This window comes from Entelurus aequoreus, linkage group LG27 (genome assembly GCF_033978785.1).
Source record: "Entelurus aequoreus isolate RoL-2023_Sb linkage group LG27, RoL_Eaeq_v1.1, whole genome shotgun sequence".
NCBI lineage: Eukaryota > Metazoa > Chordata > Actinopteri > Syngnathiformes > Syngnathidae > Entelurus > Entelurus aequoreus.
In genome coordinates this window covers 16,238,083-16,255,082 of record NC_084757.1, presented here as the reverse complement: position 1 = coordinate 16,255,082, position 17,000 = coordinate 16,238,083, and the positions used below count along the sequence as shown (strand labels likewise).

Below are 17,000 nucleotides of genomic sequence, written 5' to 3'. Positions count from 1 at the left end.
GGTAATAATAATAAGATCAAAGTGCAAATAGTGACAGTAGCTGCAAACTTCAGAGGATCTTAGCGACACCTAACAAATTGATTCAATGTTTAAATGCTAGAATATGGGGAAAAGATGTGCAGCAATTAATGGGGACAACGCTAGAAGTGAGAGCAATAAATAAGTTCAATAAATAGAGAAAAAAGGCGACAGAAGGTGTAACGTCTGAAGGTTAGAAGGTGCCATCACAGTGATTGTGCTGTTAGCTAGTGGCTAAAATGGAGACCCTTCAAACCGGAAAGAAGTCATGAAATAAAAAGTGTGCATAGAAAGTGAGAGGAATGAAAGAAAAAGAATACAGAGTGAGAGTTTGTGTGATAAAGTGCAGCCCAGACAGTAAAGTCAAGTAGTGGTTGGCACACACTTGTCAGCTTGGGAGGTCAGTGGAAGAACAGAGTCTGTGCCGTCGTCGGAGTCCCGCTCACTCCCTGGACTGGTAGAAGAGGATGTATCCCGACTCGGAGTTCTTGGAGATGTCTGAGGTAAGCCCGTAGAACTCCTCGATGGCGTGGGCTTCTATTTTCTGCGGGGTGGTTTTTTTAGCGATGAGACAAACATGGCGTGAGAGCAGAAAACAGAGGAGAAGATGAAAGGGTGACACACCTCCACGATGTCATCGTCAAACAGCAGCCAGAAGCCGTGACTCTTCACGATGGTGATGTAATGACCTCGGTTTGGACCGCTGAACACACAACAGTTGTTTTGTTATGCAATGCAGGACTCTGACACACTGACACACCTGCTTTGATATCAGTCCAGTCACTACTTGCTTTGTGGGCGTGTGATGCAGACGCCAGAATTGTTAGTGAACAATACTTGATCATGTCAAGAGTCTGGTGTCGGAAAACTAGGCTTGTTTTCAACAGATAACTACTGACACATTTAGCAGACACCCGAATGTGATATCAACTGATACTAAACCCGGGCTGGCAATCTACAATACATAAAAAAGTCAATAGTTTAAATGATTTGATACAACACCAGTTGGCCGTTGGCCACAATTAGGGATGTAATAAACAGTAGAATGATAAAGAATGATGGTTAAAATGTGAATGATAACCTCAGAGAGCCGTGACAGAGTGCTTATTTACTGGCGAGGCAAGCTAACATGAAAACAAGAGACAATGTTTTTCTGCATTGAAAAACGACCATTCCTCAATTTAAACTACCGTATTTTTCTAACTATAAGTCGCAGTGTTTTTCATAGCTTGGCCGGGGGTGCGACTTATACTCAGGAGCGACTTATGTGTGAAATTATTAACACATTACCGTAAAATATCAAATAATATTATTTATCTTAATCACATAAGAGACTAGACGTATAAGATTTCATGGGATTTAGCGATTTGGAGTGACAGATTGTTTGGTAAACGTACAGCATGTTCTATATGTTATAGTTATTTGAATGACTCTTACCATAATATGTTACGTTAACATACCAGGCACATTCTCAGTTGGTTATTTATGCGTCATATAACGTACACTTATTCAGCCTGTTCACTATTTTTTATTTATTTTAAATTGCCTTTCAAATGTCTATTCTTGGTGTTGGCTTTTATCAAATAAATTTCCCCCAAAAATCCGACTTATACTCCAGTGCGACTTATATGTTTTTTTCCTTCTTTATTATGCATTTTCGGCCGGTGCGACTTTTACTCCGGAGCGACTTATACTCCGACAAATACGGTAGTATGTGCACATTGAATCTACAAGCAGAGCTCTCAGACAGTGACAATATGTGCGTGACATCACAGAGAACTGACATGACGCACCCAACACAGTTTTTTCCTTTATCATTAAAAAACAAAACCTCGTACAAATTAAAACTGAAGATGAACATATTTAATGTATCTTAAGTAGCCAGAACAATATTATTATAGAACATATTTCTTCTGCCAAGAAAGTATATTGTGTGGCTATGTATTATTTCTTTGATTTCATACTTCAAATAAAACTTGGTTACAAGTGTGTATGAGTACTTTTTGAGCACCTTCAACAATACCATGATAAGGATAGCTGTGATAATTTTGGTGAGGATAACCGTGATATGAAATATTAATAGTTACATAAACTTTGGTAATGGTAAGAGCAGGCTCGCGGGCCTGATATCCACCAACACTAATGCCTGGGTGAGCTTTTCTTTAATGCACCATGAAAAGATTAGCTGACACTTGATGTGAGAACACAAATCCACACTAGGGTTTGCTACAAGCCAATATTAAATCATGCGAAGGGCAGATACATGGACCTGATATGAGCCAATATCTACACCTGGTCTGATACAGACTCCTGGGTTGGCCATCGGTCAATACTTGATAATGCCATAGATGGTATAGTACGATAAGTGCAGGTGTTGGCCGATAGTTTGATCTGGATTAACTATGAGCCGATACCGAAACCAACCACACTACAAGATACGGTACCTGGTCCTGGCATCTGAAAATATCAACACCTGGGCTTGAAGATACAGAAGACTAGTATCGACTGATGCCTGAAATTGTTTTCAGTTCAAAAGTTCCTTTTAAAGTGAGTTGAATAGTCACTTCTGGGGATGACACATTTCTTATCACGGGTATTGTGACCAAAATGATCAGGGTTATCATTATTATCGCGGTATTATTGACCAAAATGATCAGGGTTATCATTATTATCGCGGTATTATCAGATGAGCTCAAAATTAAAAAAATAAAATACTTATACTGAAATCTTTTAACAAAGTTTTTAAAAGAAAAATCCCCAACACGTTGAAAATGATTTCCTTTACAGTAGAAACATTATTGTAGATAAGAACACCGTCTCGTGTACCTCAAGTAGAAAGTTGAATGTGCATATGAAAGTAACAAGCATTATAAACTAAGTATTATGGCAGAAACAAATAACGACAAAAAAAATTAATGTGAGAATTGTGCAAGATGGCACCATATGGATATAAGATGTAACTGCACTTTTTGTCCATATAGCTAAAAATAGTGTTCATATATGAGGTCTGGTCTTACACATAGGACTGAATGGTTATGGCCAAATGTATAATGACGACGCCATCATGTCATTTGTAATAAATAAAAAGGCTATAGAAAAACTATTGATTTTTTTAAAGACAAATATTTTTGTTTTTGTTCATTAATAGTATCAACGTGTCAGCTTTTTTCATTACATGATGCCTTTATCTCTATTTTTACATTTTGATAGAGAGAGGTATTTATTTGAAGTTATGTTAATGCTATATCAGGACAGATCCATTAGGAGTTGGAGCAGAAATGTGTCATATACCGTAAAACATGAACAAAATGCTATGTCACCTGAATGGTTTTTAAAGTAATAACTTTGTGACACGAAAAAAAACCACGAGTAATGTAAAAAAACCCCTGTTTTTTACTTTTTTGTTTTAATATGAAACACAAGGTAGTTTGTCTAATCGAAATAAAGTCCAATAAACAAGCTTTGTTCTTCAACCACACCATATGCTTCAGTACAACAGTTTGGCCAGTAAAATTAAACAGGAGTGATACCTCACACATCTACCTTTCTCCATCTAAAAACAACAGGACGCAAGATCTGTGTATTTGTGTTGCGCCATGTTTTGTCGATCGAAATGGCCCTGGTGCGCATGTGGCGACTTTGTTTCCAGGAGTAAACAGTGTTGCCTAAAATGCATTAATAAATGAGGTTTTTCGATCATTAAAAATGCAAACAGTATTACTAACCGTCTGAAATTTTACCGTGGACTATCATTATAGTCAGTTGTTCCACAGACTGGAGTCAGTCTGTGGAACAACTTAGGGGAAGAGTTAAAAACGTGTTCTAAAATGATTCAATATAAAAGACTGTTTAAAAAAGAAGTACTGAAGAAGTACGAGGAGGAAAGAGAGTGATGCCCTCAGCACAGAGCGATGGGAGAGAGGTGTATGGTCAGAGAGTGTTTGGGCCGGTGTGTGTGTGTGTGTGTGTGTGTGTGTGTGTGTGTGTGTGTGTGTGTGTGTGTGTGTGTGTGTGTGTTTTGTCTCGTCTTGTCTTGTCTTGTCTTGTCTCAAAGTAACAGTGGTACTATTGTATTGTTAGTGTACAGGAGCTTTTCTTGTTTTTGTTTGTATAGTATTGTTCTTGTATTATATTGTTTATGTTAAATGTGGAATGAGTGAGAGGGGTTGGGATATTATAAGCATCTGCTTCATCCAACCTCTTTTCAAGCCTTGCATAAATGTCTCTGCCAAAATGTAAAAAAAATGTTTTGTTGTACTGTGCAGGTTTGAAATAAATACTTCAATTCAATTCAATACTGTTTACTGTATATATGTATGCACATATGTGTATGTACCGTATTTTTCGGAGAATAAGTCGGCCGAAAATGCATAATAAAGAAGAAAAAAAACATATATAAGTCGCACTGAAGTATAAGTCACATTTTTGGGGGAAATTTATTTGATAAAACCCAACACCAAGAATAGACATTTGAAAGGCACTTAAAATAAATAAAGAATAGTGAACAACAGGCTGAATAAGTGTACGTTATATGACGCATAAATAACCAACTGAGAACGTGCCTGGTATGTTAACGTAACATATTATGGTAAGAGTCATTCAAATAACTATAACATATAGAACATGCTATATGTTTACCAAACAATCTGTCACTCCTAATCGCTAAATCCCATGAAATCTTATACGTCTAGTCTCTTACGTGAATGAGATAAATAATATTATTTGATATTTTACGGTAATGTTTTAATAATTTCACACATAAGTCGCTCCTGAGTATAAGTCGCAACCAAACTATAAAAAAAACTGCGACTTATAGTCCGAAAAATACGGTATATATGTATTTATATGTATGTGTGTATATAGCGATGGCTAGTCGTTTCAGACGAGTATGTAGTGTACCTGCCACAGTGGACCACCACAGCTACCAGGTCATACATGCGATCCAGGTTGACAGCATCCCCGGACGTGTTGAAGAGGCGGAGCTCCAGAGGGAAGACCACTCGATAGGACAGCTTGGTGTAGCGATGCAGCTGCTCCATGTACTTGAACCTCTTCAGGTGCAGCGCTAAGATCATGGGCAGCTTCTTCACACGCATGCTGCACATAAAAGACACAGATGGGTTTTGTTCTTGACGCGTGCGTGAATGGCGGCGCTCCGCTGACCGTTTCTGAGCCTCCTGCTTGCTGCAGCAGGTCTCGCAGTAGTACTTGTGCTCGCTGCACAGAGTCTCCGTGTTGCTGAAGTCCCTGCAGGGCACAGCGGCACACAGGCCAGGTTACATCTGTCTCGCCATGATCCCATGATGTGTGAGAATTGACACTACCTGAGACAGTGTGTTATTGATGTATTCTGCTCCACGTCCACGGAAAGATCTAGAAAATCTTCATCCTTGCTGCTCACCTGTAAAGACACTAATAAGTATTTTCTTCTGAATTCATGATGGATGTGCGTGACGCTACTTACTGTTTCGCAGTTGAGGCAGCGAGTCTCGTTGGTGAGCGTGCCTTGGAAGATGTCATGGACCCAGGTGGGCTCCGTCTTGTGCTCCGCCTCTGTTTCGGTGGTGGCGACAGCGCCATTGTTCTTCAGGCGCCCATTCTGCTTCTCTTGCTTCTTCTCCTCCTGCAGGATGTCGGCCACCGTGTTCAGCAGGTAGTTGAGGAACTCGTGGGCGTCCTGCTGCATGTAGTTATCAAACAGATCTGCAGGGAAAATATCAATAACTTATTTATAATAGATACCACTGTATTTCAAGGTCTTGACAATAATACAGTGACATCTAACGGTATCAAACAAAAACTTAGTTTGAAGTTTTTTCCAGCGCTTTTGCATTGGCCGGCTCTGAAACTAAACTACATCTCCCAGAATCCTGTGCACAGCCGAACACCGCAAGCAGGAAGTGAAGTGCGTTTGTGATCGATGAAAGGAATAGGTTTTTTTGGCAATTCCTGGGAAGTGACATCAAAATCTTTCCGTAACAATTTGAGCTATGTTGCTAATAAACAGACAAACCCTGGCGAAAACATGACCTTTTTGGCGGAGGCAAGAAAGTCTGTGTTCTGCAAAGCAACACTTTCGTCTCCGGCATTTCCACAGAGCCAGCCGGTCACGTCGCACAGCAAGGAGGCAATCACCTAAAACAATGTTCAACAAGGGAAATATGGGAAAACTGAAGAACTATGTGATGAATCCTCAATCCATCCATCTATTTTTCCACCGCTTGTTTCTCTCGATGTCGCGGGGGGCTGGAGCATATCGAGCAGCACTCGAGCGGAAGGTAGGATACAAAAGTCGCCACCTCATAAACTGTCATCCAGAAATGATACTTGAAGCAAGCGAAGCCAAACATCAGTTTGTGAGGTATTTACATTATTAAAAGTTAAATTGGTAGTTCATTTTTTTTTAGAGAAACAGCATTTTCCAGAGAGATATTTCACATGTCCACTGTGGAGGAGACTGCTTGTCAAAAAGTAAAAAATTAAAGACGCTAAACTGAAAATTCTTGTTTTACACTAGTTCTCAATTTAAAGACACGCAACTGTAAGTTTTTTTATATATTTGCTTGGAACAGTGGATGTCCCTGCACAATTCTTTGCACTTATGTTTGTAGTAATAAATATGATTAGAACATTTTTAGCATTATGTTTGTGTTCAATTACTGTAACTGTGTTAATCTTAAACATTCCAATTACTTAATTTTACAAACTATAAAATTTTTGTTGGCTCCACTTTACAGGAAAGAGTTGCTTAAACGCTCAATTTTAAAGTTGCGGTGTTTCATGACTTGAAGGAAAAACCTTTCGCATATACTATGATGATCCCTCTTTAACCCCACCCCATGTATGTGCTTACCACTTTAAAAAAATAATCAAATAAGGCTTTGCTACATATCTTAAAATGTAGACTGAATGTCCACAAACTATCCGTCTGTGAGTTTGGTCGTTTTGTTGTTCCTAGGCAAGTAAGCTAACCTAGCATGAAGTTGCTGTTAAAATGTGAGTGGGGTGTCGGAAGAAATTCAATGAATCGTTTTATAATTTTCAAGAATTGATTGAAAAGGAGCTTTTGTAACCTGTTTTGAGAAGGTTTTGTTGTAAATTATACAAGCTTGTCAGTTGTGTGGAATACAAAGTTATTGCTAATCACTTTGGCTTGCACAAATGCAGTGTGAAGGGGTTTGTGTACACGTCTTCTTTGTCTACTTCATACTTTTCCATCTCACTCGTATTTGTTCGGTAATCCGAATGAAGCTAGCATTCTCCATTTCCTTAGCTACCTTTGGAAAAAAACACTTTTTTTTCTCCCATCAATGCACTTCAAAATGTTCCGTACTTTTAATTTGAGAAGCAAATAAACAGTCCCCTCTTCATTCCAGTTGTTGATTGAATGTGATCTGCTTCTGGGTTATATCCCGCGTGTTTAGACTGGCGCAGGCACGATACGAAAGGTCCCCTACGGCAGCCCACACACACACGAGAGATCTGGTTTTTCGAATCGCATAATCTAGGTGTGTTAGTCAGATTTTTCTAAAGCCAAACATGATCATATTAAGGTGTTTCCACGGGTTGTAGGATGCTTCTTTTGAGCCAAACTATTTGAGAAATCAGGTTGCTGACGTCAATATATTGTTTGCAATGAAATAGGCAAAAAAAACCGCTAAAAAACTTTATATTTTGAACTAAACAAATATTTGTTTAGTTTAGTTTAACATTTCAACCTTTTATTTTTACATTTTGATAGGTTTGTTATTTATGCAATGTGCTACACAGGTCCATAAAAAAGCTGTGTTCCACAAATGGCTCCCAGGCCACACTTTGAACATCCCCATGACTTATTATTAGATTATGGTTATGACTTATTGGTTTCAGGTGTGTTGAATAAGCTACATACAAGGAACATATTGTGGTAAAGTTTGCACATTTTAACAAATCTAAAATAAAAAAGTAGGAAAAAAACCTTATTTAATCTTTCCCCTTCTTCATGTCTTTTAGTGATAGTTAATTCACAACACAATGTTCACTAGAACTTCACTTCCTGTGTGAAAGACGAAAAAAAAAAGTAAATAAGTAATAAAAAAAAACATTTCAAGTACTAGCGGCGATGTAACGAATAACGAGTATCCTGCAGAGTTGAAAATAAGTTCCTGTGTTACTAAAAACTGTAGTCCCTGCATCACTGAAACAACATACATACCATTCGGCACACGGTTGTATGCTTACTGTGAAGGAGGATTTTCACTCACGCAGTGACTATTTTTTCTTTAACGACCGCTTGTATTTGATTAGTGAATAAATGCACGGCGCAAAGACACCCTCCTCTCTTTCACCATTAATGCATTCGCTAAATACAGCGTCAAAGTCGTAAAATTGCCTCCACAGAACGCCTTCGGGTGTGAAGCGGATTGAAGATACATCCGCCACACCTCTATTAAAAACCCAGAAGCACCAAATCTGCCTTTTGAGTTTATTTGTGGCAACAAAAACATTAATATTAATAAACACTGACGTGTGTGTGAGGAGCGCCATATGTCTGTGCAGAATGGAGAGGTCTCCACCCCCGAACGCGGAATGGTGCCGCTACGGAACATCTCCGCCACCGCGGTTTAATGAGCATCGTTGCGGCTACGCCGTTCAACAAAATTGCGCAGACTTTTACGAGATCTCATGAATCTGCGCATGATCACGTGATAAGAGGAAAGTTTATTCTGTCCTTCTAGACGAGCAGAAGCAAATAAAGTCACTACTGCCCATTCGAGGTACATAATGCCTGTTGAACACACACGCACCCCATTCAACTCCTGTCAACCACTTCCCTGCCCCCCTGTCACCATAGACATCTTATAAGTAGACGCAGCATTGGCTGCTGTGACGTGAGAAATTGGGCCGCCATCTTGAAGTGGTGATGAGGAGCCAGCGAGCAGCCTAAACTGACAGTTGACAGGTAGAAAACAAAGATGTCGGGCTGGTGTTTAGCGTTTTCCTGCTCAAATGAGCGGACTGTTGAAAATAGGAATCGGGGGATTACTTTTCACAAGTAAGATTTAACATTAACATACTATTGGTTGTATTTTGTGAAAAGAATATTACCACAGAGTTGAGAAGGAGCAAAGATCTTCAATAGTACTGAAATCGTAGCCGCGAGCAAACAAGAATATGACCATAATAGAATTGCTCGTCAATGAAATGTATTACATTTAAAAATGTCATACTTGAATAACAAAGTTTAAATAAATGATGAAGATAAAGATGATAAAAACCAACAGGGGTAAAAGTTAAGACCACAGTCCAGATTGTGTAGGGGGGGAATATATGTTAGCTAGAGAATCACAAAGAAATCTTCTGGGGGAGGATGACTCCCCTACAGGGGTTTGGTTTACAAACTTTCAGCCCCACCTAAAACAAAATTCAACAGCCACCACTGATTATGATGCATTCTCATTTTAGGCAAAGTTTAAAACAATACTTTCTTAACAGTATAATTGTAACCAAGAATAAGTCTTCAAATAACAATATTCAAATACTAACATTGTTGGGTAAGACAGAATTTGGTATTATTCTGAATCCAGTCAAACAGATTGGTGGTTTTAGCTGATATAAAGACTTTCAGGTGTTTATATATGTTTAAGTATTTGGCAGACGCTTTTATCCAAAGCAACATACATAAAAAATACATATAAAACAATCACTGTAAACATGATCATTTAAGGGAAGAATGTAATACAAAATATCAATACAAAGTGTCAAGACAGAATAAACTCTCTGCTGCTGCAGCAACACAGATACAGTCTATAGGTCCCTAAGATATATAGATATCTAATGTATTCATACATAGGATATACGCATGTATATATAACCTAATCATATTGTTTCTTCAATTTAAAAATAGCTGACCATTTTTTTCCCCCTTCTCTGGGATTATATTCCCAGTTTTGATCTCGGACATCTGGTCATTTATAGCATATAAGAATATTCTATTACTGTTAAGCAAACTATGAATAATAAAACACGCCAAAACATGTGTCTTTTATCATAGCTACACGTATGACAAAAAAAGATTTTAGCTAAAGTGAACCGATGTGCAAAAATAGAAGCTCTGCGTAAATTTAGCGCAGGAATGCCATACTTCACACAATACAAAGACGGTCCGCCAGCGGTGGAAACTGACACATAACTAATCAAATTAAGATTTTAAATCCATTAACAGTGCAGTCCCTACCGTCCATACGGTATAAGCGAAAGTTAAAAATCCTGCAGGTCGTGTGTGTCTGCAGCGGCATTATCACAAAAATACAAACTACCACGGTGGAGAAAGAAGATCACTCAAGGTGCAAAACATGCTTGCAAACATGGCAGCAAAGAAAGGCAAGGCCGAACTGAACATGATGGTGCATCTACGAGAGCACCAACCATCGCTATAAGCTACATTAAAGGTATAGTTAATGCTGTCTTGACCTTAACTACCTATTTGCATTTGTCATTAGTGGCACAGATACTAGTTATTAAGGAAGATACAGAATGCTAATAGCAAAAAATATTTATATAGCCCTTAATCACAAGTGTCTCAAAGGGCTAATATGGCGAATACCAGCTAGCTAAAATGAAGCGAAGAATAAAATGATGTTTTGTTTTACTTCAACGCCAAATATAGTTTCAATTGAGGAAGCAAATTAATCAAGTCATTAAATAAACACTTCTAGGGAGGGACATTACTGCCAAAACTCCACTAACACACAAACATGTTTTTACTCCCGCCCAACAACTCCAAAGTAAAAAAACTATTTACTTCAAGTAAAAAAACGATTCACTAGTATAGGAACAAATTTCTTCAATTAAAAAAATTATTCACAAGTATAAAAACAATTTTCTTCAAGTTAAAACTTTTGGCAGTAATAGTCCAACCTGCGCGATCCACACCCTTGCACTTGTAGCACCCGTAATTGGCACTCCACAACAAGTGGTGCTGCAGAGTTTATTTAAGCTACAGTTTCTTCCCAGCTGACCACAACAGCATAACAACATAACACAGAGGCATTACTAAATAACATTGCATGATTTACAACGAGGGGATAATAAAATACATCTGTTAACTTACAGGTTGAGCTTGTTCCTCCTCTCTTTTGTCCGTTATTTTACTCCCCAACCTGCTTCTTCTTTTTGGCAGACGCATCATGCGCAAATAAAAGTAGCTCTGACGGCCTTAAACTGACTCAGCAGCACAAACTGTTGTTGTCAAGTGCAAATTACGGGTGCTCTGAGTGCAAGTGTGTGGATCATGCAAAGTGGAAAAATACTGCCAAAAGTTTTTACTTAGACATTTTTTTAATACTTGCAAAAAAAATTATTACAAGAAAAAATAGCTTTTACACTCCCGAGAAGTTTTTTTTAATTTAAGATTTTTTTTTAACTTGCAAATCGTTTTTTCATTGAATAATTTTTTTAAACTTGTGAATCACTGGGTGTGAGTGAAAACATTTTTGTGTGTTTGGAGTTTTGGCAATAATTTTACTCCATACACTCCAACTCCAAAACACACTTGTTGATAAATTGTGAGCAAGGTTTTCACAACTTGTTGAGATTTAGTTTCAAGCTCCAGCCTACTTTTATTTATTATTAAAACTAAGAAGTGTATTTTTATGAATTAAGTGGTGATCTTCTTTAGTCACTTAGTGATTACATTTATTTGCATTTTATACTTGGGTTTTTTTGTATCTTGAGTTGTTGGTTTATCAACAGTATTATTCACAAATATATTTATTTAGAAATAATTCAGGTATTTTGTATTATATATTATAAATACATATATTTACGCGGTATGGCGTAGTGGGTAGAGCAGCCGTGCCAGAACCCTGAGGGTTGCAGGTTCGCTCCCCGCCTCTTGACATCTAAATCGCTGCCGTTGTGTCCTTGGGCAGGACACTTCACCCTTGACCCCGGTGCCGCTCACACTGGTGAATAAATAATAGGTGGTGGTCGGAGGGGCCGTAGGCGCAAACTGGCAGCCTCGCTTCCGTCAGTCTACCCCAGGGCAGCTGTGGCTACAAATGTAACTTACCACCACCAGGTGTGAATGAATGATGGGTTCCCACTTCTCTGTGAGCGCTTTGAGTATGTAATAATAGAAAAGCGCGATATAAAATCTAATCCATTATTATTATCATATATATGCTCCACTTCTGTCATGTTCTACTGTAGTTTAAATATGCTGAAAAGCTATTTTCAATAAAGACATTTAAAAATAACACATTTTAGTGCTGTAATTATAATGCCATATGGTAAAAAATTTATATATTTGCCTAAGGTTATCACACTGTCAGAATCTTATAACATGCCTTGTCTGGAGTTGAATTAACATGTCTGCAGTGTGGATGTACTTCAATACAGGAAACTACACAGCACTTAAATTTTTCCACATTTTGTTATGTTACAGCCTTATTCCAAAATGGAATAAATTCATTTTTGTCATCAAAATTCTACAGACAATACCCCATAATGACAATGTAAAAATTATTTTTTTATTTTTAGAAAATGTACTAAATGTAAAAAAATAAGAACTCAAATGTACGTAACAATTCACAGCCTTTGCCATTAAGCTTAAAAGTGAGTCAACTTCAGATTCTCTAGTCGAAACTGCCCAGAGATAAGTGTACCAAGCTTGTGGCATCGTATTCAAAAATACTTGAGGCTGTAATTTCTGCCAAAGGTGCATCAACTAAGTATTGAGCAAAGGCTGTGAATACTTATGTACATGTGATTTTGTAATTTTTTTTATTTTAAATAACGTTAAATTTCTAAAAAAAAAAAAAAAAAAACTTTTCACATTGTCATTATAGGGTATTGTCTGTAGATTTTTGAGGACAAAAATACATGTATTCCATTTTGGAATAAGTTTGTAGTGAAGCACTGAATACTTTCAGGATGCACTCACTGTATGTCCCAGAAAGACCCACGTGCAACAATCTGCGAAACGTGCAATGAGGATATATTAAGAAGGGGGATTTTCTGCGAAGATGTTCTCCATGTCGGGTTTGATCACCTGAATTGCAAACATTCCGATCGCCATTCTGATTATGTGAACAACATTGCACACAAAAAACAACAGACTGCATCTGTGGCCCCATTCAGTATTTGACCAGTACATGATGTACATTTGTGGTAAATAATTTCATAATTTTATTATTCTGTTCTTTGAAGGATGAATATTAATTTGTGCAATTGCAATCCCTTGATTTTAATGATGTTAGTATGCAGTAATAGCCATAAATGCAATTGTAATAACTTATTGTAAAAACGTATTTCTGCGTTTTAAGTTTTTTCATTTTCAGTTTCGGCCAATCATTTTCATTCTGGTACATCCTTAATGAAAAGTTCTAGTTTAGACCTTTTTAGTCTTGGAAAAGCCACAACAACAACAACAACAAACACCTCCTGACTATCTGTCCTTACCGTTCTCCTTACGCAGACGAGAGATGAACTTTTTGGGCGGGATGACGCCCACCTTCTTCTTCTGCGTGGCGATGGAGTGGAAGAGGTCAGCCAGGCAGGTGAGAAGGTTCTCCTTTTTCTTCTGCTGCGCCTTGTAGGCCAGCACGTTCTCACGGAAGGGCCTGCAGAAGTAGAGCGCCTGGAGCACCGAGTTGCAATAGCACGTGTTTCCAAACTGGAACACAGGGAATTCATCAGAAAAGGAAAAATTTAATACGGTGAGGAAGTAAACGTACGAGAGGATGCGTTGATGCTCACGTTGACCAATCCAAAGTAGTGTTCATTGATGGGGAACTGCTCCGGGCCAATGTCTTTCTCCAAAGCGGAGGCATTGATGCCCTGGAAGGAGGAACGGCGACAACATGAGACAACTTACTCTTACCTCTACTTAAGGCTTGGCCGATAAAATTATATCATATATATATATATATATATGAAAAATAAATGCGGAAGAAAACTAAGAAATTGTCAATAAAACAGGAAAAGTCACCTAGAGAGCAGGGCAGTTTTTTATGTTTGTTTTTTCCAAAACAGACCATAGTCTTTAGCCGGGCTCAACTCTGTTTTTTTCCGAACCCTCATCCGTTCCCTTGTCGCTATATGAAAACAACAGGTAGGAATTCAAGTGAAGGACTGTATAAATAAAAAAATATAACAAATGTGCTACTTTAAAAAAACAGTAACGGTCCATAAATGTTTAAATAATTACTGCGTACCAAATATCTTTCCATACTTGAATAAGAATAGCAGATCATTAAATGTTACACAGCCGTAACTTCCTGGCACAAACCTGCAAACATTTTTTTTATTTTTTAAGCTTCTTTAAGTTTACATTTTTCAACCTTTGCACTATTTTGTTACACTTTATTAAGCATTTCTTATATATTCCTTATTGCTGCACCTTCATTTTCAGAGGTTATTGTTAAAGAGGACCAACTTTTGTTACCTGCTTACAGTCGTGGTCAAAAGTTTACATACACTTGTAAATAACATAATATAATGGCTGTCTTGAGTTTCCAATGATTTTTACAGCTCTTATTTTTTGTGATAAAGTGATTGGAGCACATACGTGTTGGTCACAAAAAACATTCATGAAGTTTGGTTCTTTTATGAATTTATTATGGGTCTACTGAAAATGTGACCAAATCTGCTGGGTCAAAAGTATACATACAGCAATGTTAATATTTAGGTACATGTCCCTTGGAAAGTTTATATACACACACACACACACACGCACACGCACACGCACACACACACACAGTCTTGGCGTAAAGAATCTTCAAAAAGGGGTCCCAGGGACCCCATCAAGTCAAAAAAATTGGGGTCCCGCTTTTTTGTGTGTGTGTGTGTGTATATATATATATATATATATATATATATATATATATATATATATATATATATATATATATATATATATATATATATATATATATATATATATATTCAAATTTGAATCGCGATTCTCACGTGTGATTCAGAATCGATTCTCATTTTTAAAAAAACGATTTTTTATTTATTTATGTATTTATTTAAAAAAAAAAGTTTTGTTTTTTTAAATTAATCAATCTAACAAAACAATACCATAACAATGCAATACAATTCCAAAACCAAACCCGACCCAGCAACGCTCAGAACTGCAATAAACAGAGCAATTGAGAGGAGACACAAACACGACACAGAACAAACCAAAAGTAGTGAAACAAAATGAATATTATCAACAACAGTATCAATATTAGTTACAATTTCAACATAGCAGTGATTAAAAATCCCTCATTGACATTATCATTAGACATTTATAAATTTTTTTTAAAATGAACAATAGTGTCACAGTGGCTTACACTTGCATCACATCTCATAAGCTTGACAACACACTGTGTCCAATATTTTCACAAAGATAAAATAAGTCATATTTTTGGTTCATTTAATAGTTAAAACAAATGTACATTATTGCAATCAGTTTATAAAACATTGTCCTTTACAATTATAAAAGCTTTTTACGAAAATATACTACTCTGCTTGCATGTCAGCAGACTGGGGTAGATCCTGTTGAAATCCTATGTATTGAATGAATAGGGAATCCTTTTGAATCGGGAAAAAATCGCTTTTGAATCGAGAATAGTGTTGAATTGAAAAAAAAAAATCGATTTTGAATCGAATCGTGGGACACCCAAAGATTCACAGCCCTAATATATATATATATATATATATATATATATATATATATATATATATATATATATATATATATATATATATATACACACACACACACACACACACACACACACACACACACACACACACACACACACACCATTTGTATTGATTTATTTTAAATATATTTGTATTATCTCTTACTTTATTCTATTTAACATGTTGTGTATATAAAAGATGTTGATTGCTCAACCTCGTTAATTTTTGTAATATAATGGAATATTTTCCATCTATCCTGTTTATGTATTCAATTGTTCAATGGAAAGAAAAAAAACTTACACACGCAGCAAAGTAAGTGACAAAGTCAACAAGTATTTGGCAGCTGTCAAACTTAAGACACAACATATAGAGACACAATATGCATGTTAATGGTGGCAATATCTAGCAGCAGCACAAATACATAACAGCAATGGTATTGGTGAGTTTTTAAAGACAACATTAAGGGTGAAGCACACACTCAATGTCTCACATTTAAACCCACAGGCAGAGTTAGCGCACACAGGCTACGAGCTAACGAGCAACAGCATACGCCATTACATTACATTACTCAGCATATTACATTAAATACTCACCATATTACAAATGGAGGCGATGTTTCTGACAGTCATTTAGTTCACAGTGTCCGCCATCTTCGGGAAAACAAACATGACTTGAGAGCGAGGTCACGACAGCAAACAAGTGGACTTCGCAGCAGCGACAGGCCGCACTGCTAGCCGGCGGCGACACAGACCCACACCACCACCATAGGCCAGCCCGGGACCTTGGAAGTCAAAGAGGAAGCGGCTTCATTCTCAAGACTTATTTCAAAGAGATACCATTCAAATACAACATGTCGGCAGAGCGCTAAAGAAACATTTGTGTTAGCAAACAACCAGGAAAAGCTATCGCGCCTACGTCATGTAGTCCCGCCCATCTTTCCGACACATGATTGGTTCAGAGTCGTGAAATTGATTGACAGAGAACTTTAGCCAATCGGAGAGCCAGATAGCCTCGCTGCTATGCAACCAATCATTGTTATGGATATAAGAACGTGGATTACGGAAGTTGGGGTCCGTTTGGTTTGTAACCCAACAGTAGTAAAGTACTGTAAAATATTATAATGTTGCAAGCTACATTTGTCATACACCAGAGTCGATTTGTTCAAGTGAAACCGAATATTAATGATTTTAAGTTATTAATAAAATATTGGAAAATGGTAAAAAGTAGAAAAGCCCTTAAACCAGGGGTCCCCAAACTACGGCCTGCAGGCCGGATCCGGCCCGCCAGCGTCCAAAATTCGGACC

The 17,000-nt window shown here is 37.4% G+C and overlaps 1 protein-coding gene across 1 annotated transcript in view; it reads right to left on the bottom strand.

The window, feature by feature from the left end:
- Positions 1–16,653, bottom strand: part of usp46 (ubiquitin specific peptidase 46) — an 18,483-nt gene extending 1,830 nt beyond the window's left edge. The window contains exons 1-9 of the mRNA XM_062038520.1: positions 16,290–16,653; positions 13,759–13,839; positions 13,462–13,675; positions 5,483–5,721; positions 5,343–5,419; positions 5,182–5,265; positions 4,918–5,115; positions 643–721; positions 1–562 (exon numbers count right to left, since the gene is read on the bottom strand). The exon at positions 1–562 is cut by the window's left edge and continues 1,830 nt beyond it. Coding sequence (XP_061894504.1) covers positions 461–562; positions 643–721; positions 4,918–5,115; positions 5,182–5,265; positions 5,343–5,419; positions 5,483–5,721; positions 13,462–13,675; positions 13,759–13,839; positions 16,290–16,325 — 1,110 coding nt within the window. The 5' untranslated portion in view covers positions 16,326–16,653 and the 3' untranslated portion in view covers positions 1–460. The remainder of the gene's footprint in view (positions 563–642; positions 722–4,917; positions 5,116–5,181; positions 5,266–5,342; positions 5,420–5,482; positions 5,722–13,461; positions 13,676–13,758; positions 13,840–16,289) is intronic.
- Positions 16,654–17,000: the final 347 nt, after the last annotated feature.